This window comes from Acinonyx jubatus, chromosome C1 (assembly GCF_027475565.1).
Source record: "Acinonyx jubatus isolate Ajub_Pintada_27869175 chromosome C1, VMU_Ajub_asm_v1.0, whole genome shotgun sequence".
NCBI lineage: Eukaryota > Metazoa > Chordata > Mammalia > Carnivora > Felidae > Acinonyx > Acinonyx jubatus.
This window is the reverse complement of record NC_069381.1, coordinates 198,963,192-198,983,192: the sequence shown is the minus strand read 5'-3', so window position 1 is coordinate 198,983,192 and position 20,001 is coordinate 198,963,192. Positions and strand designations below refer to the sequence as shown.

The window sequence follows — 20,001 nt, the reverse complement described above, 5'->3', positions numbered from 1 at the left end:
TCTGGAAAACTAGTCTCCAGTGATAGAAAGCAAATAAGTGGGTGCCGGGGAGAGAGGAGGAGGAGGGAGAGGTTACAAAGGGCATGAAGAAATTTGGGGAATGATGGGAATGATGTTCATTATTTTGAGTATGGCGATGGTGTCATGGGTATATATTAAAGTGAAAACTCATCAAATTGTACAATTTATGTGAAGTGTGTTAAATGTCAATAGTAACTCAGGAAAGATGTTAAAGACAAAAACACAACAAAAGCAGACCTTCAAAGCAGACAGGATGCTCCTGAGTGTGGTGAGCAGTGGGCTGGGTGAGGTGGGAGTGTGGGAAATGTCAGGGTCCCTGGGTCTTCTTCTTGGTCAAGGACATTCTGAGCCTGGAGGAACTTTAGAGAGGATGGTGCCCAGCTCCCTCACTTACAGAAGAAGCCCAGACAGCTGTGAGCTCTCTCAAGTCGCCCAGCTCATGGATGGTGGATGCAGGGCTTCAACCTGCCTCCTGCCTGCCAGCCTGGCTCCTTCCACTCCCACACTACAGAATGCGCACACAAGTGCTGTCTGCCTTAGGTCACCAACTTCCAGAAGGCAGGACAGGTCAGACCAGAGGGGTGGGAAGGGCAGAGGGGAGGGAGCTGACGGGATGGGGTGGGTGGCCATTCTTGGGTGATCTCATTGGTCGAACTGAGCTGCTCCCTTCTGGGAGCAGGGTGGGCAGTGGCGCCCTCTCTTCTTGTAATCCACAGAGCAGGCATGGCAAACCAGGCCTCCGCAGAGCCTAGGAGCAGAGGTGGGAAGAGTGGGGAGCTCAGGGATGTGTTTGGGGGAGGGAAGCATGTTTCTCATCTCCCATCAGAGCTGTGTGTCTCAGGAGGCCTCCCCTTTCCTAAAGGGCGTCCCAGTGCCCCACCCCCTCCAGAGTCCTCTAAATGGCAATGACAGGTTCTCCTGCTGGCCCCCCTCCCTCTCTCTCATGGCTGGTCCTGCCACCATGTTCCTGAAGGAAGATGAGGGGAGCAGCTTCCTCTGTACAGGAGATCTCTCCCAGACCAGGAGCCTGTTAATCAGTCTCTTCTTGGAAGGCTGGCACAGTCCCATCTTCCAGACACTGTTGCTTGTCTGACTCCTTTCCACTGTTCTAGCTCATGTCTATGCTAAGTGTTGTGTAAAGTGAATGGCCAGCTTTACGTGGCTCTCATGAAAGCCCAGTTCTTGTGACACCTCCCTTCCCAGAGAGGGTAGAGTGCTGTGGGCTGGTGGAAGCAGGGCTGTCCCAGAGGAAAAATTCTATGCTCTCCCATTACCTGCATGGGTACCGCCGAGACAGCCGGCCAAAGACCTTGCTGCAGTCAACACAGCATCCGGGGGCCATGGAAGAGAGATGCTGGACCTTCTGCCACAGGTCATCCTTCTCTCTGATGAGTGGATGGAGGTGGGGACACACACACACACACACACACACACACACACACACACACACACACCAGGAGGATGGAGATGACACAGGTAGAGATACCGAGACCGCGAGAAAGAGAAACACAGAGACCAAAGGAAGAGCGAGAAAGAGAGAGAGAGAGACAGAGAGAGAGAGTCATACAGAGATACACACACACAGAAACAAGAAAAGGAAGACAGCGGGTTGGAGAGGGAGACAGAGACAGAGTGGTAGGTAGGGAGATAAATGTAGAGAGAGAGGGAAAGGCCAGGAGAAAAAGATGTGGAGACAGTCAGGGACAGAGACAGAGAGGGAGAGAAAAATACAGAGAAAGACGGAGAGAGAGACATAGTGACAGAGAAGGAAAGAAATGAAGAGATCATGAGAGACACACACACACATAAGAGGTGAATGAGTCTGCAGTCTTTGGGAAGATGGATGGTGACACCCCAGTCCCCTCCCCCAATACAACCTCGATCCATTATTTAAGAACCTTCATATCCCACCTCCTCCAAGGAGTGTTCCCTGGTCATAGAAGCCCCCATAAGTTTCTTACGATGCCCTTATCTTTTATTTGGCACTTGATACAACCCCCCTTGTATTTATGTATGTTATACTCCTGCAAAACTATCTTTACTGTTGTTTTTTTTTTAAAGGATGTTTAGGAATGTGGGTTTAAAGTCTTTTTTTTTTATCAAGATGATATATACACACGATTTAAAAATCCAACAGTGCAGAAGAACTTATATCAAAAGGAAATAGACACCCTCCCTACTCCTTCCATTCTCAATGGCAAACCACCTCTTACACTTGTCGCTTTTCTCTTTGATATTACTTCCACACTTAAGTAATATGCTCATATCCTCTTTTTTTTTTTGATATATCAAGAGAGAACATCTACAGAGCTCCTTACCTTGATGTCAGAGGACTTAGCTTGTTTATTACCATCCCCGCTGAACTCCACCTCCTTCCTCCCCATGCGGTTATATCCCTATTTTTGGTTCCTCTATTACTACTGTAGTTTTACAGAATATACTCACACATTTATTTCTCACTCATTCTGTGGAGCACAGATAGCATCCTGACTGCCATTCTGTAATATGATGATACCAGCATCACTTCCTCTTCGGTTGGCCTCCTTCATCCACCTCCTACTTGTTATCTATTCCTGCTATGTCCAATATGGTAGCCACTAGCCACATGGGGCTACTTAACTTTATATTTCATTTAACTAAAATTAACTAAAATTAGAACTTCAGTTCCTCAGTCACATCAGACACATTTGAGGTACTCGGTCACTACATGTGACTGGTAGCTGCTGTATTGGACAGGGCGAGTATAGAACATTTCCATCTTCACAGAAATTTCTATTGGCTTCTATTTTGTGTACTTAATGTTGTTTAGGTAATAACATTTACATTTGTTCCATAATCACAATTGTTTACTGTGCTTTGTCTTTAGGTTGATTCTAACATTGAAAAAACCAATAAATAGTATTTATATTATTAGAAAATATATAAGCATATTGCTTCAAGGAGAGCTAAGATTTCCTGGGAAATTTTTTGTTTTTCCAGGACTTTTTAATTGCCTTTCTTTGCTCCTTGCAAAGTCCTTGCATGACTTGCCTTTAACACAGCCTAATTATTCCCTCTCCTCAACAAATTCTTCATCATATCAGGTATGGCATTGATTCTCTTTTTCCCCTGAGACCTTCCTCCTCAGTACTTCTGTTTCAGCCTGGATGTACTGCTCCTTGGGTTTGCCAGCCACTTGTCATCTTGGAAATTCCCTTTTCTTCTCTCCCGGGCTAGAGCTACTGTTTCCTGAATTCCACATCTTCTCCTTTCTTGGTAAGCCAAGCTTACTTCCTTGTTTTTCCGAAGCACATCCTTAATTAACTTCCCAAGAAGGGCCCTGTGGGAGGTAAATTTTCTATGGCCTGTCTTTCTGAAAAATGTCTTTTCCCATATCACCTTCTCTACTTGTTTTATAGTTTGGCTGGATCTAGAATTCTAGGGCAAAAGTTAGCTTTCCTCAGAACTTGAAAGTATTGCACCATTGATTCTTAACATGTTTTTCTGTGTCCTACTTCCTTTATAGGTGACGTGTCTTTGAGTATATTGTCCTCATCTTTGTTTTATGGCGATTTCACAACAGTGTATCTCAATGTGGGTTTTGCTCCCTTTCACTTATTGTGCTGGTCACTCAGTGAAATCTTTACATCTGAAGATCTGCAACCATTAGAGCCTGGAAAGTCTCTCATACTTTTATCTGATATTCTCTCTCTCTCTCTCTCTCTCTCTCTCTCTCTCTTTTTTTTTTTTTTGAATTCTTATCAGTTGGAGAAGAGATAGTGAGATAGTGAATCTCCTGGAATGATTCTTTATGTTTCTAACTATCTCTTTCATGTATTCCATCTTTTTATGCCTTTTATTCTACATTTTGAGAGATAGCCTCCTCTTCCTTTTCCCATCCTCGAGTTAAAATTTCGGAGATATTTTTAATTTCCAAGAACATTTCTCATCTTTTGTAGGTCACTTTTCACATTATCCTGTTGCATAAGAGACCAATCTTTTTTGTTTACCTTTGTCTCTGCTTCTATGTTCTAGACTCTTCTCAAACATCTGAGGATCCATGGTCATGATTTCATGTTTAAGCTGCTGGAGCTTCAACAGTGGACAGGGGTGGTTGACTTGTGGCTTCTCTTTAGGAAGGATGGGGCAGGAAGCTAACTGCTGCATCAGACTGTCAAATGCCAGAACACACTGTTGTTTATTTGGGGGCATTTAACTTTGTTTAGAGAAGGAAGTTTTAATTATTTGCCTGGGAGATAGACCCCTCAGGGTTGATATTCTGAAGTTGGGGAAGCATGCTGGCTCATTTCTGCCATCTGTGTTCCTAGTGTCTCTGGTCCCTGAAGTTCTAACTTGGGCTAAATCCGGTCTCTACTTCTTCATCCATTTTCTGGCTTCTGGAAATTAGCTGAAATCTCTTATCTGTGGTTGGCTCCTCCACCTTTCTATTAGAAGTTTTATTTATTTATTTATTTATTTATTTTTACAATCATTCTACTGAGATCTCAAGATGGAAAGCAGATGATGTGTTGTCTACCATCTTGATGCAGAAATCAGCCTCTATAGCTTGCCTGCCCACTTTGTGCTCAGGGCCATATTTTCCATGATGCTTCTGCAAGGGACATTATATTATGTATCTTGGGATCTTGTGATGAGTTTCTTTAACACAGGAAAAAAAATTTTCTTTCCTGATGAACTGGTATATTTCCTTGGAATGCATAGTGACATTTAGGCAACTTACTGTGTTTCCATTTTTGATTCTGCCAAGATGCTCAGAGCTAAATTTTAACCCTAATCCTAATCCCTCAAAAGTATGAATGTTTCCTCTTCCATTTCATCTATTTTTCTTAACAATCATATGTATATGTCTTTTATTGTTGGCTACCTTAAATTCTTTTGTGAGATACATGGCTAATTTTTTATATCTCCCTTTCTCCCCATTGACAGCTCTGTAGAGGAGGTCATTCTTAAATTCTTTGTTTGTTCTTTCCAGGTTGACTTCTCCCTTCTCTCATCTTTAATATCACTTGGATTTTTTGCAAGAGGACTTAGTCCTGGATGATCCCTCAGTGACCCTCCAATTCTAATGAAACCCAAGTCCAATGCCGTCCTGCTTCCTGAACTGGGTCAAAGTATAGCATTAGTTCCCTACTAGACTGAAGGGTGGAAACCAGGCTTTACACACCTCCTCCATCGCTCAGTGGTTTAGTGGTTTGGAATCCATCCTGGTGAGCTCTCTGGTACCTAGGGCAGCTGACCTGGGATGGCCCACAGGCCCAGTGGTCTCAGGAAGTCTACCAGACAGTCAGGGGTAGCACATATGATTACCTCTTGGTTAACCTCCCTTTTTCTTCTCTCAAATCCTTCTCCATCTATGGGCTCTTTTCCCTTCCCCTAACCTTAGTAGGTATGTGTGTATGTGGGGCTGTGTTGGAGTGGTGGCGTGCCTTAGAGCTAGAGGAATCCATGCAATTTATATGCGGTGTGTCCTTGGTGTCCAAGTCAGCGTCTCTGACCCTCAGTTTCCTCATCTGTGATATGAGGAGAACAGCTGGGGTGGCTAAAAGAAGATGAGTTAGCATATATTAAAGTTCTGCTCGACAGTTCTCAGCGGAGTAGAATTTTCATTATCCAGTCTCTACATCCCATATCATCCCCTCCTCTGCAGTCCTGCCCTGCTGTGTCCACCCTTACTGAATCAGTTCCAGCACCCTCATCTTCATGGCGTGGACCAGGTCCCGCTGCCCTCCAAGCTCCTTCTCATACATGGCGTCCCTCCTCTCAGCCTCCTGCTGATTCTGCTCCAGCTCTGTCTGCAGCCGGGCCCTCTCTTCCTGACACCTGGGCACAGAAGGAAGACTCAGTTCCCAGCATCTGTGACCAAGCTAGGCTGGGCCTCTACCTGACAGGGAGCTCCTGGGGGGAAGCTGGTGGTACCTCCTACAGCTGATGCGCGCGCGCACACACACACACACACACACACACACACATACACTCCCTTCCACACACACACACAGCATACATTCTCCATACCCCCGCGCCCTCCCTCGCCACACATACTCACACACACATAAAACACGCCATACCACACACCAAGCTGAACACCACGGATAGCATGCCATCTATAGGCTGACTCCTTACCAACCGTCCAGAGGAATGAACACAGGGTATAGCCTCCTGTGCTTCTTTAGAGAAGGTGAGCCAACATCTCCATTGGTTGTATTTCTTTTCTTTCCTTTTTTAACATTTCCATCTTAAAATGTAATTTTCTTGAAAGGCATGCCCACAATTGCAGCAGCTCTCTGGAGGGAAGGGGGGTATCTGGCAACCCAGGCTGGATGGGCTTTGCCCAGCTGAGAACAGCAGTTGGTTTGGGAGTGGGGTAACTGGTGGAGGACTTAGGGGGATATTTTTAGGTTTTAAAATATTTTGAAAAATTATGGTACATCGTCTTTTCAATTAAGAAAATAATGTTAAACATATGGCTTCCTTAAATTTTTGTTTCAGTTTGGGCTTAGAATCTCCTCAGCTCTATTCTTGCCTCTTTTTTTTTGTCTTTGGTGGCTTCTTAGAAGGTTCCAAGAAATCTGCTGCACTAGAAATAAGAAAGTCCCAGCCCCGCCCTCCATCACTCAGATGAGGAGGGTGTTGCAAAGGTGGGTGCACATCCTGCGACCTCAGGGTGTGTGTGGGGGTGTGTGTGTGCGCACGCACACACACGCATGGCCACTCCCCTGGGCTTCAGTGTGTTTGAGACTCGCAGGAGGCTTGCCAATGAACTGAATTATGAATTTTTACAACACTGCCGTGTAGCACACCTCAGAGAAGAAAGCTGGGTAGGCTGTAAAGTCAAACTGACAACAGAGATCCACCATAATTCCAAAAGACCAGTCCCTGCAGCTTTAAGGAAGGGTGTTCTTGTGCTTGGGCACTGGACCAGGGCTGTGTTTATTTTAATGAACATCTTGGCCTTCAGTGTCCTTGTTTCTTAATATTGGTGTTTGATTTTCCTGAGCTAGTTTACTTGCACACTGATCCCAGGGCCTTTGGTGTGGCCAGTGCAGGTCCCAATGTGAAAACCATGGTTAGTGTGTGTCTTTGAGGTGGGAGGGAACACTTATTAAGCACCATCTGTGTGCCAATGGCTGTTTGAGGTGCCAGGAATACAGCAGTGCCTACGGCTCCTGGTGGAGCTTATAGTGTGTTGGGGACAGTGGTCAAAACAAGTGATAAACCAATAGCATAATTAAGCTAAGTGTGTGACGGAGATAAATGAGGGGTGGATAGAGGCTCAAGAGGGTGTTCAGGAAAGGCTTCTTAGACAAGGTGACCTTTAAGCAGATGTAAGAGATGAGAAGTCAGCCAAGCAGAGCCAGCGAAGGTCACATGGAAAGGTCTGCAAGTTGGCAAGAACTTGCTTGTTTGAGGAACTGAAAGAAGACTAGGGAAGCTGGGATACCATGAAGTTGCAGGAGGTGGGGGTAGGCAAGAGATGAGGTGGAAAGGGGCAGGGCTGTCTCCCTCACTGGCCCCAGGAGGAGTGGACTTGAACCTCAGTGCATTGGGAAGCCACTGAAGTATTTCCAGCAGGGGCTGACAGACACTCCTGGTGCAGGAGAGGACACGGGAGGAATTAAAGTCTAGAGCACCTGTTACACGCCAGCCCCCGAGCTTAGTGCTTTATGCCCTATTTCATTTAATTTTCACAAATATGGCAGACAGGTGATATGGTCATAATTTTACAGGAAAGAAAATAGAGCTTCAGAGAGGAAATAACACTTGCCCAGGGTCACACTGTTTGATATGTGGAGGGAGAAGAAATCTGGACGCAGGCCTGTTGGGCCATAAGCTCTATTGGCCTCCCCAACTGGCCTCCCCATACTTTTGTCCGTGCAGGGCCTGGTCGCCAGTGGTTTATGGCACAAGTGCTGAGTGGGCAGCAGGTGGGAGCAAGGGATAGATCCTCATGAGCCCCTGGTGTGCCCCAAAGGAGCTCAATGGGGGGCGGGGTGGAGAGAAGTGTGATGTCTGCCTAATTCTGTCTGAGGACCTCTTCCACTTATACTTGCCCTAATCACTTTTGCTTTGAGGTCTTATCCAGGGGCAGAGGAAACCTACCTACTTGGAAAGATGGTCCCACAGAGCATCTGAGCTGGAAGGAGGAACTTTAGAGATCCAACTGTCTCCTTTTGCGAATCAAGGACCAGAGGCCAGAGAGGGAAGGCCAATTTCTCAAGGTACCACAGCCAGAAAGCTAGGAAGTGGGTCCTAGGTGCCCCACAGCTCAGTTCCAACTGTGTTTTCATAGCCCCTGGTTGGTCTGCTAAGGCCTGAGGCCAGGCTTAGCTGGCCCACTGTGTCTTCCCTATGTGTCCAGCCTGGGGCTCTGTGCCCAAAGGGCTCTAGCCTGCCCACCTTCTGTCTGTTCTCCACACCACAGACAAAGTAGTCCTGAAACCCATGGGGCTCTCCACTTCCTGCTCAAGACTCTGTTCCAGCCTTCCATAGCACAGGGAGTCTCTGTCCACTCCAGCCACATGGGCTTGCTTGGTTCCAAGTACACTTCTGGGATTTTGCCTTTGCTGGCGCTCCTGCCTGGAGCACTCCTCCCACGGTCTTTGCACGGTCATTTTCCCAGTGGCTGGGGTTTCTCCTCAACTGTCACCTCCTCAGAGAGGAACCCCATGACTCTAAATCTAGGTGAATTTGCGTGACTCTAAATCTCCTGTCTCTGTCCCCTTCCCTGGACTGATTTTTTTAACAGCGCCCATGACTACCTGACATCCTATTCCTATTTGTTGATCTAGTGTCTGTGTCCCCAGGTCTGTGAGAGCAGACACTGACTGTTCTATTCACTGCTGTCACCATGCTCATGGCCACAGGAGAGTCACAATATACTATCTGCTGACTGAGTGGGCTCCCTGGCACTTCAATCCGGCGGTAGTGAAACAGTCGCCCCCAGCTTGATGCCCATGGCCCCTTTTCCCTGGAGTGATGTGTTCCTCCTGAGTCCCTGGATCCCAGGAGGATCCCTCCTGGCCACAGGAGCTTCTGTCCTGCTGTCTGCATTCTGACGACTCTCCCGCAGATCCCCAGCCCAGGTTTCTCTGAGCTCCACACTCAGCTGTCTGCTCAACAGCTCCACTGGCATGCCTAAGGGGTGTCTCAGACTTGGCATGCTCTCCCCTCAACTCCTGAACTTTCCCCACAAGCGAGCCCTGCCACAGCACACCGTCAGCTGTGACTCTAGCTTTCCAGCTGGTCAGGCTGGAAAATGAGTCATTCCTGACTCTGTCTTTCCCTCTCCCCCCAGGAAGCCCCAGCTCACGGTGAATCCAGAATCTCGCAGCTTCTCTGCACCTCCACGACCAGAGAGCATTCAGAGGCACCCCTGCCCTCCCCTTCCTCATCGCTGTCCCTGCTTCCACCTTGGTTCCTTACAGACTAGCTCCACAGAGCTCGAGCCCTTGAAAGCACAGATCAGTCCAGAATAGGCACATCTATGGGGACAAATCAGCAGTTGCCTAGGGCTGGGGGGTTGGAAGGAAGTGGGCAGTGGATGCTAATGGTACAGGGTTTCTCTTTGGGCTAATTAAAATGTCTTAAAACTGATTGTGGTGATGGGTGCACAATTTCATGAATACACTAAAACCCACTGAATTGTTAAAAAAAAAAATGCAAACCTACTTAACCTTAAAGCAAATAGTCACATCTCCCTCTGCTCTGAACTCTCAGTGGCTCCTATCTCGCTCTGAGTCAATGCCAAGGTCCTTTTGATGACCTGTGGTCTCCTGTTACCCAGCTGACCTCCCCCACCTCCTCTCCCTCCTCTACTCCCCTGAACCTCCGTGATATTCCTAGGACCTGCCATGCCCATTCCTGCCTCAGGGCCCTTGCTCTTCCTCTGCCTGGAATGTTCTACCACATGCCCAAACAGCCCATTCCTCATTTGCTTCAAGTTTTTAACTCAAATATCACTTTTTCAGGGAGGCCTTCCCTGGCTGTGTCACCTCATTTAAAATCACCCCGACACTCCCATTCGCTGCTTTATTTTTATCTTCCTAGAACTTGTCACATCTGACATCCTATGTAATTAACCTGCTTATCGTGTTTACAGATTGCTTTCTGCACTAGAAGGTAAGCTCCACAAGGACAGGCATTTGGTCTGTTTTGTCCGCAAGAGGATTTCTGGCACACAGAACAGGCCTGGCGCAGCTCTGAGTATCTGTGGATAATGGACTGGATGACAGGTGGAGAATAGTCGGGGCTCCCCCAGCTGAGGGAGCAGCCTGGGCCTGGTTGTCTCCTTGGAGCCTCCCAGCTGCTTCCTCCAGCCTGTCTTGATTCCCAGAGAAGGCCTCTGGGTGGGCAAGGCCTCTGCATTCACCTAGGGCCTGAATCATGGGAATCCTTGCTGACCAAACAGCCAGGCTCAGCTGAGTGTCTGGTGGGAGGAGCCCCTGGGGGCCTTTTTGGGTTGGTTTCTGGGCCTATAGTGTCTCTCAGCCTTTGAAACAAAGAGTCAGTAAACCGCTCCATGATTCAGTCTGAATCACAGCTACCCAGGCTCTGATGGGGTTTAGGCTGGTGCCTCTGGCCCTGGGGCAGGTGTCAGCCATGTGCAAGAGTCAGGGGCAGGTGAACTGACTGGGGCACACAGAGCTAAGGGAGAGAGGGACAGAGAGACCAAGTCAGACCAAGGAAGATCTTTGCATAGTAGAGGTATTTTTTAAAATTATGAAAGAGAAACTCGGACACTGAGAAAGTGTTCTCTGGGCCCTTGCAGTTAATGTAATGACAGGAAGTTGGAGAAGGTGGAGGTAAGAGTAGCTGAAGGGGAGGCAGAATGAAATAAATACAGGCACTCAAAATATTGGCGGAGGGCCCGTCTTTAAGCCCACAGGTTCTGGAATCATCTACCAGGGTGTAGACCTCAGCTCCTCCACTAGTGACACTGGGTGAATTGTGTGGCACCTTTAAGCCTCAGTTTTCCTCTCTATACAATGGAAATTCTTAGAGAACTTATCTTATAAGTGTGTTGGGAAGAAACGCCTAGAACAGTGCCGGGGACATAGTAAACGCTCAGTACATGATAGTTACGATGAGGATTATGCATTAAGAGAGTGAAAGAAGACTGTGCTACAGGGAACAGGAAAATGAGAGACAGAGGACAAGAGGAAAGGTGTACACTGAAGGGGCAGGAGTGTGGAGGGGCAGGGAGGGAGACTGGGAGAGAGGGGAATGGCAGTGGAAGAGGCAGCAGAGAGATAAAGGTGAGTGTGGGAGGGGAGGGAGGGACAGGAGGCATGCACCCCTCCTGCAGGCTGTTGGGAAGGCCAGTGAGGGAGGGTCTGCCAAGGGGAGGGGAGGGGTCGGTGGGAGCTCCTCCAGGAGCCCCAGGAGTAGTGCCCTGAATGCCTCAGTGTCCCAAAGCTGTGCCCAGCACAGGGCCTGGTGTACCAGAGACGCTCAGAAGCCGCTTGCTGGTGTGGCCATGAAGGTGAGTGGGCGCCGGGGAGCGCCTCCTGTCCTGCTGGCCTCTGCTGCCCACCTGGCAGCAGTTGCCAAGGTTGCCAAGGTTACCTGCTGAGCATCTCCTGTAGTGTCCGCAGCTCCCCTTCCTTCTCCTTCAGCAGCTGCTCCTGGTGCTGCGCCCGCTCCTCGGTCTTCCGGAGCCCACATCTCAGGCTCTTGGGGGTGGGAAGTAAAGGAAAGGAAAGGGAAGCTGAAGGAGGAGGGCAGAGATCCCAGCCCTGGGTGTGACCTGACAAACATCCCCATGAGACCCCAGGGCCATGCGAGATAGCCCTTGGGTGGAGGGCTGGACTGAGGACAGCACTGGGAGCTGAGAAACCCGGCTCTGACTGCCCCTGGGAGAGGATGATGATCACAATTCAAGAGAGTGAGAGGGGACTGTGCAACAGGAACAGGAAAATGAGAGAGGAACAGGTGAAAGATTTCTTCCTTTGCTGAAGGATGAAAGTTACAGAGCTCAAGGATACAAAGAAGGCGGAAGGAAGGCTTGAAATTGATCTTGGGGATCTCCAGGAGAAACATCTACAACCAGAGCTGCTTGGTGGGATGGGCAGCAGCAGAACTTAGACATTGGTGGGAAATCCGCCAATAATGAGGGCTACTGAACTTGAGAACCTGTCATTGCCCCCAAAGAACTCTTGGGGGAGGGGGGTCTCAGACTCCAGGGCCTGCAGGAGCCAGGCAGGTAGTACTGGTGAATAAAGTGGGCTTGCCGTGAGGCCGTAGGGAGAGGCAGGGACTGTGGTGACCTGAAGAAGACCTTCTCAGAGAATAATAACCCTGTGCAGACCAGTCAGAATTATCTGTGGGCTGGAATTCACCCCTCCCCCCGCACCACTGAAGACTCCCACCTGGGGGCCAGGTTAGAGAGGGGAAAGGAGACAGGTACAGAGCTCAACTGCTCTCACCTCGACCACATCCTGCAAGGCCACTTCTGCTTGCTCCTTCCTCCTGGTCACACTGGTCTCTCCTGTTTCCTCTTGTGGTTTCTCTGGGGTGAAGTCTTCCTTTGTTCCCAGGCCCCAAAGGACCCCGGGCTCCCCTGGAATGCTAGGCACCTCCCACTCCTGCTGGTTCCCTGACATTGTGTCCTCTATTGTCCCTGTAGGGCTGGAGACCAGTAGCCTATGGGCATGACCCTGCTCTGCTCCCCCTTCATGAGTCCCCTCCGCACTGGGAAGAATCCTTCTGCCCTTGGCCTCTGTGCCTATCACCTCCTTTGGAGCCCCCTCAGACCCCTCTCCCTGTCCCTGGATGCTGGGTGTTGAAATCTCCAGGCAGATCCCAGTTCTTGGGGCTCCTTTCTCCTGGGCTTGCTGAAGTTCCTCCCCTGCTGGTTCCCACATGCCCTGGGAGGACCCGAGGCTCCTGGGATCTTCTCTTTTCTTTTCCAAAAAGGGAAGAAGGTGCCTTTGTTGCTGGGACCTGGGGAGTCCGGCCAACCAGTCTTCCCTGGGTGCATCTTGCAGACAGCTGGTTTGGCTAGTGTGCAGCTCCTCTGGCTGGACTGCTGTGGGGTTTCCATGTGTGGCTGAGATCTGCAGAGAAGCCCCAAAGCCATCACTGCTCTCAGCACCAATTTGCCAACCAGGTGGGTGGGAGAGGCCACAGACCTAATCCAAGGAACTTACTAAATCTGAAGGAATATTGATTCAGGGCCCAGGAATCAGAATGTTAACATCGCCCCAGGTGGAGGGGAGGCCCCAGCTTTGATCCTGGTCAGGGAGCAGTAGTGCTTCTCAGTGCTCTTTTCTGTCCCCCCCTCCCTGCCTCCCCTGCGTCTTCTGCAGCAATCTGGTTTCTACTTCCCACCCTCTCCTCTGACCCTGCTCCCTGAAATTCTCTGGGTCTCAGTTTTCTTGTCTGTAAAATGGGAATAATAACGCCTGCCTTGCAGAGTTGTGAAAGCTTAAACAGATCGACAGCAGCTAAGGGTCACCTCTCCTGAGAAGCCGTCTCCAGGCTCCCCTGTTCCTCCGTGCATGGCTGCATCACCACACTTAACAGGTGGCGTTGCAGTGTGTTCCCCCTTCTGGGCACAGGCTGAGTCCTCACGGTATCCGTACCTGGTGCTAGGAAGCTGGTGGAGTGTAGAGTGAGATTGGGGAATGACAATGGCCATGAGCTACCACTTACGGAGCACGTGGCCAGGGGCCTTGCTCTGTGCTACACGCAGGCTGTCTCTACACTTCCTCACAATCACCCTGCAAGGCAGGGCAAGTACCTTGCCAAGGGCCTTGGTTATTAGGGGCAGAGCTGGGATTTGAACCCAGAAACCTGACTCTTCAATCTCTCCAACTGAATGAACTGAGACGTTTGCAAATTGTCCAACGGAGGTTGTTTCCTTGATGTGCATCCTACACGCTTCCGGTTACCCTCCCCACCGCCTCCTCCTCTCCTGGGCCCCATGGCTCCCGCAGATGGTGCCAGTGGCCCCCTTCTCTCCCCGATATCCTCACCACCTTAGGACTACGAGGCCTTTCTTGTCCTGTGGCTACCCAGTCCCCAGGTCTACATGCCGGCCTCTCTGTCTGTCTGTCTGTCTCCTCAGCTACTGCCTATCCTGTGGGGCCCAGCAGAGACGGAGAAGAGGCAAATCAGAATGAAGTTGGGCAGAGGCACCTGCTTTGGGGAGTCTTTGGTCTTTCTGGGTCTTCTTCCCTGGGTCCGGCTGGGGCAGCAAGACCTGCAAGGAAAGGTGGCAGGGGGACCACGGGCCTCTTTCCAGCAGTGGTCGTGGTGCTCAGCGGCAGGACATCCCATCTTTCCACCCACCCACTCATTTTGCTTCTGCTCCCGCCTTCCCACCTCCCCACCCTTCCATCCTCATGTGTGCATCCCCCTCTCCATCCATCCACGAGCTTTGCCCACCACGAGTCCTAACAGCCACCATGCGCTCGTCCTTCTAACCCTCCACCCCAACCATCCAACGACTCTTCAGTGAGTGTGCAGTCTATGCAGCATCATGTGACAGGACAGATCGTGCCGGGAAAATAGAAGTCTGGGGAGGTGGAGAATCAGAGGCTCAGACAGCAAGGAGGGAAGAACTGATGGGACTGGAGGCTGAGTTTGGAGCTTGCTTGGGATGCGTGGTGGTCAAATGGCAGGAATGCACTGAAGAGAGGTTTCCCTTCAAGCTAGACGCACTCACTCTGAGAACATGGGCCAGGCTTCATCTAGGTCCGGCCACCGCAGGTTCAAGTCGAAGGTCACTCCATTGAGAGCATAGAGAGAATCCAGGAGGTCTTCCCGGAGTTCAGGGCACACCAGAGGGCTCCGGGGGCCATACCATTCCCTGTGTTATCGGTAATCAGCAGACTTGGCCTTTGGTACTTGGCCTTGGTGCTGTGGCCGCCCCCGCCCCCAGGGGATCTTCCTCTGCTATACACCACCATGGGATGGTTCCCCAAGCAGGGCTGTGGCCCTTGGGGAGCAAGAGGCTTAAGCATCATGGTGCTACGAGGACTCCTGGGTTCTGACACCCCCTCTGCCCTTTCTTCCTGGACTTGTCCCTCATGGCTGTCATTTTAGTTGTCCTTGATATTAATCCATCCATCTGGGGGGCAAAGAGGCATCTTTCACAAGGAACAGACAGTAGACTCAGAGGGTGTCAGTAGGATCATGTCCCAACAGCCCCACCTGGTGAGCTCGGGGTTCAGAAGGCAGAGCTGCAGGGACTCGGCCAGCTGTCCGTGGGCTAGGCAGAAGCGGATGAAGGCACGGCCTTTTGCTAGAGAAGTCTTCAACTGCAGGGTGCACAGGGGGCGAAATGGTGGGGAAGAGGTGGGGGCCTGGTGTGGTGTTAGATCAGAGGGAAGTCGGCCAGGACAGAGAGACAGGATGGGGACTTGTGTTGTTTGCGAACGAAAGGGGTGGCTGGAGGGCTGCTGAGGGCAGGGCTAATGAGACACGAGGGCCGGGTGAGGGGTCTGTGGTCAGTGGAGCGGGCATGGGTGAGAAAGGGGCTCCCGGAGGCCATCCCCATCAAGGGCCTGGTGGCAGGACCCCCTCATGCTGAGGCCAGTCTCCCTGCCAGCTGGCACTGGATACCTTGTCCTGTGAGCAGACGAAGCGGGCCGGCTCCGTGCTGCCCCGCTGTTGCCGTAGGCCAGAGCAGAGGAAGTCCCAGTAATCCTTCCGAGGCCTCAGGAGGCTCTTCTGCTCTTTCTGGTCAAACTGGGAGCAAGACCAGGGAAAGGAAGGCATGGAAATGTTTCCTCCCGGAACCCACCTTGCATTCCAGCACGCTGAGAATGGAGGGGAAAGGGCTACTGCAGACAGACCTGGCTTCAGGGGCTGGCTCTGCCCTCAAAGGCTGTGTGACCACGCTCAAGGTGCAGGACCTCTCTGAGCCTTTGGTATTCTCATTCATTCATTCCAGTGATACTTACTGAGCACTTACTATGCGTCAGGCTTTGCTCTGTGCCCTGGGAATATACAGCAGTGAGCAAACTGACCTCATGAGCTTATACCTTGGTAGTGGAGACAGACAATGTGCAGAGTAAGTAGAACATATAGGATGTTAGATGGTGCTGACTGCTAAGGAGAAAAATAAGGCAGGGAAAGAGAATAGAAAGCACGTGGTATGTGCACACGTGTGTGTATGTGGTGTGTGTGTGAGATGTGTGCGGGGTGTGTGATGTCTGTGAGCGTGTGGTGTGTATGTGTGTGTGTGTTTTAAAAAATTGTATTAGGGTGGCTAGAGAGAGCCTCACTGAGGTGATACTATTCAAAGTCCAGATCCAAAGGAAATGAGAAATTGTGCCATTCAGATTTCTGGGGGAGAGCATTCCAGGCAGAGGGCAAGTGCAAAGGCCCTGAGGTAGGTGTATGCTTTCGGAAGATCAAGGAGGTCAGTGTGAATGGAATGCAGCAAATGAGGGGGGTAGACTGGCAGAAGATTCACACATGCATCCTACCAACCTCACATGTACACTCACACCACACACATGTGCATAACATGCAGAAGAAAAACATGCAGGGTATGTGCGCGTATGTGGGGCTGGTAAGGTCATCCAGCACCTCAGGGGGTTAGAATGAGAATTTAAGGGGCACCTGGGTGGCTCAGTCGGTTAAGCATCCTCCTTCGGCTCAGGTCATGATCTCACGGTTTGTGGGTTCAAGCCCCGCGTCGGGCTCTGCGTTGACAGCTCGGAGCCTGGAGCCTGCTTGGGATTCTGTGTCTCCTACTCTCTCTCTCTGCCCCTCCCCTACTTGTGTGCATGTGTTCTCTCTCCCTCTCCCTCTCTCAAAAATAAGTAAATAAACATTTAAAAAGAAAAGAATGAGAATTTAATAAGGTGGGGCAAGAGAAGGGCTTTGCCCGGCCCTTGGTAAGTGCTCAACAAAAGTGCCAGCAGCAGAAAGGTCCAGCCCTAGGACATCTCAGCTCTGAGACTTCAGTCCTCAGAGAAAGGTGGCTGCCCTACCCCACCCCACTCCGCCCTGCCCCAGCCTCCTGTCCACCTTGTGCCCCAGGCTGCAATGTCAACCTCCAAGGGTGAGGTTAGATGTCTGGAAGGGCTTGCTGACTCTGAGGGTGCTGAGGCGGCCAGTGGCTCTTCCTGAGTATCTGGGAAATCCCTGCTGGTGACCTGGGCCTGGAGAGAGCGGGGTGGGAAAGGGGCGGGGCGGGGGGGGGTCACCTGTAGCAGCAGCTCCAGGCAGCCACAGAGTCTGTGCAGCTCAGCGCTGGCATCTGTCACTGGAGGCTGCCCGCCAGGGTAGCCCTGGAGGATGGCGGAGACGGCAGCTGCAGGGGCGGGGGCGGGGGGATGGCGGACATCAGGCAGTAGGTAGTGAGGGCTCTGACGGAGGGGCTCCCAAGAGCCCTCACCTCTCTCCCAACTCAATCCCAGAAAATCTCTCAGGACACACTCACCTTTCAGGTTCCTGGTGAGGATGGCCCCTTCCTCTGCCATGAGTATTTCAAAATGATGTGATTCTTTGTGGCTCTGCAGGGTCAGTCCAGGAAGGAGCCTCCGGGTTCGGCTGCCCAGTGGTCTCCTTATACAGAGGAAGAATCAGCGCCTAGGCCAGGAATGGGAAATATCTTGAGTCACACGGTGAGTCAACTGGTAGGATAGACACTTGGGCTCTTCCTCATAGGCCAGCATGGGAAGGGGATGGTATGGGCCCCACAACACCAGGGGAGCAGTTCCTGGGTGCTAGGCCCTATGTTCTGTGCCTGACATCTTTGTCTTGTTCAGTCCCCATAAAAACCTAGGAGGTCATTAACTCCATGAAATTTTTTTTTAATGTTTATTTTGAGAGAGAGAGAGAGAGAGAGAGAGAGAAAGCGTGAGTGGAGGAGGGGCAGAGGGAGAGAATCTCAAGCTGACTCTATGCCCAGCTCGGAGCTGGACTCGGGGCTCGATCTCATGACTGTGAGATCACAACTGCGAGATCATGACCTGAGCCGCTATCAAGAGTTGGAAGCTTAACTGACTGAACTACCCAGGCCCTAAGTGGAGAAGCTAGAGGTCTGGGTGTCCACACACAGGGCAACCTGATGTGAGCGACCCTGTGAGGGCTCACGCCATGAGGACACTGGGCTGAGGGACGGTCACCCCTCTCTGCCACAGGGAGCCTTGCCAGAGCAGTCATCATCCTTGAGGCGCACATTCATCCTTTCCTGGCCCCCAGCTGAGTGGAAAATGTGTGTTGTTTGAGGAAAGGGAGGCAGAAGTAAAATGAGGCCCTAGAGCTGGGACTGGGCCAGAATGCTGGGTGTGTGTGGGGGGCAGGGCACCTGGTTTTAATCCTGTGGTTCTCCCCCGCCAGGGGATCACAGCCTTTCTTCCCCCGTGGATCCTGGGGCTCAGAGAGGAATACTGTGGCCGCTGGGGGCCAGTGGCTTATCCTGATGTCACCTGGAATAAAGACCAGTCATGGGAAACCCCAGGGGTCCTGTGTCTCAGACCATAGTTGCTGGAATTCGGGGGTGTGGGTAGGAGTAAAGAAACAGGGGACACAGTGGAGGGAGAAAGGGAGGGAAACAAAGGTAGACGAGGGTGGAGGGTGGAGATGGTGCTCAGGAAACACTGAGCTGGACGTTGAGAGCCCTGGGTCTTCATCCTGACCCTGCTACTAACTCACTGTGTGGCCTTAGGCTCATCATTTGCTTTCCCTGGGCCTCAGTTTCCCCATCTATAGACCAAGGGGGTGGACTGAGGGTTTCTGCACCCCTTTCCAGTCCAGATCCACTTTGAACTCCAAGAACACCTAGATGTGCCTCATCGTCTCTCATTTCTATCCAAGTGTCCCTGCCTCTCGCTCCCAGCATTGCCCCATTTCTCCAGCCACCCCTAGACCCCTTCCTTGCTACTCACCTGGGAAAGCCTGGCTGGCTGGGAGACGGAGAGCCGGCACTGCAGCCCGAGCCTGTCACTTGTGACCGTGGGTCCCGCGCAGCCTTTCCCAGAGTGCGGCCTGGGACGTGACTCAGGCCCAGCCCAGCAGGAGCAGGAGGAGCAGAAAATCATGGGGGACATGTGGGAGAGGCGGGATCCAAGGCACCAGGGCAGAATGGGTGAGCTGGGGGATGGTACCCTTCGGGCAGATGGGGTGGCAGATTCACTTGTTGGCCAGACACCAACTCATCCAGAGCCACAGCGGCAATTGCCCCTATATGCGAGTTTCCTTCCCTTTCTCAACAGGGTCACTGGCTCTTGCCTTTCTTCCTTGTCGCCACCAGGCGGCACAGAGAGGCTGTGATTGCTGCTCTACCAGAAATTCTGTCTTTTCGAGCCTCGGTTGAACTGCGGAGCAGGTGGGGAGGAGGAGGACAGGGTCCCACCACGTATCTCCCTCCCCTTCCCCACCTCAGTCTCCGGGTCACCAGCGCCATCCTGCTCCGCCCCGCACTCACCCCTAGAAGAATGGAAGTGAAGCCACTGTGAACCCGGGTTCACAGCTGGGTTGCCCGGGTGGGCCGTGTTCTCCCACCCTGGCTGTGCCCCGCCTCCTCGAGGCCGGGGGTCTTTCCACCTCCGGGTCCTCATTTTTCCAGGCTGGGATGCCCCGAGGGCTAGTATTGGGGGCCGAGAACAGAGGGGCAGGCACCTGCGAAGACTACTGTTTCACAGACCTCAGGAACGGCCTGGAAACAGTGGTACTCGAGGTGGCCGAGCCCGGGTCCGCCGTTCCGCCGCGGACTTCCTGCCCGTCTCTCCCTCTCTGGGACACGGTCTCCCCGCGCAGAGGCTCCGGCCCCCATCTCTGTCCCCCGTGTCCCCGTGTCCCCGGTCTCTCCCTCACTGCTTCCTGCCTCCCCTTCGCGCCGTCGGTCTTCTTCTCTTCCTCCCCAGACTCGGCCGGCCGCCGCCCGGGCCCCCGAGACCCCGCCGCCGCCCCTCCCCGCGCCCCCGCGTCCCCCTCCGCCCCTGGCTGCGTCCGGGCGCCCGTGTCGCCGCCCCTCTCCCGGCCCGCACTCCCCGGCCGCCAGGCGGTGCGGGCCCAGAAGGC

General features: G+C 51.8%; 1 protein-coding gene across 14 annotated transcripts; it reads right to left on the bottom strand.

The window, feature by feature from the left end:
* Positions 1–99: 99 nt before the first annotated feature.
* Positions 100–19,850, bottom strand: RUFY4 (RUN and FYVE domain containing 4). 14 transcript variants are annotated; one of them, XM_053215769.1, is made up of 17 exons: positions 19,406–19,849; positions 18,867–19,295; positions 18,282–18,407; positions 18,044–18,193; positions 17,417–17,541; positions 17,181–17,287; positions 15,586–15,711; positions 15,175–15,281; positions 14,687–14,830; positions 14,158–14,221; positions 13,475–13,615; positions 12,444–13,073; positions 11,584–11,690; positions 5,695–5,841; positions 4,011–4,171; positions 1,296–1,406; positions 100–769 (listed from the first exon to the last, which is right to left on the bottom strand). In XM_053215769.1, exons 4-17 carry the CDS (start codon positions 18,157–18,159, stop codon positions 558–560), a joined length of 2,298 nt encoding a protein of 765 aa, XP_053071744.1. In that variant the 5' UTR covers positions 18,160–18,193; positions 18,282–18,407; positions 18,867–19,295; positions 19,406–19,849; the 3' UTR covers positions 100–557. The 14 variants fall into 14 exon arrangements, 11 of the variants coding, with proteins under 11 accessions (XP_053071744.1, XP_053071745.1, XP_053071746.1 ...); XM_053215770.1 differs by having other exon boundaries at positions 18,867–19,086; XM_053215771.1 differs by lacking the exon at positions 13,475–13,615 and having other exon boundaries at positions 18,867–19,850.
* Between the last annotated feature and the right edge of the window lie 151 nt (positions 19,851–20,001).

Excerpts from the sequence above, each read along its gene's own strand:
- RUFY4 (XM_053215769.1), bottom strand. The coding sequence starts at position 18,159 with ATGTGCGCCTCAAGGATGATGACTGCTCTGGCAAGGCTCCCTGTGGCA. Across the intron at positions 17,542-18,043 it reads CACAGGGTCGCTCACATCAG|GAGACCACTGGGCAGCCGAA; the intron begins GTTGCCCTGTGT and ends CCTCTGTATAAG. Across the intron at positions 5,842-11,583 it reads CTACAGGAGATGCTCAGCAG|GTGTCAGGAAGAGAGGGCCC; the intron begins GTAACCTTGGCA and ends TTCTGTGCCCAG.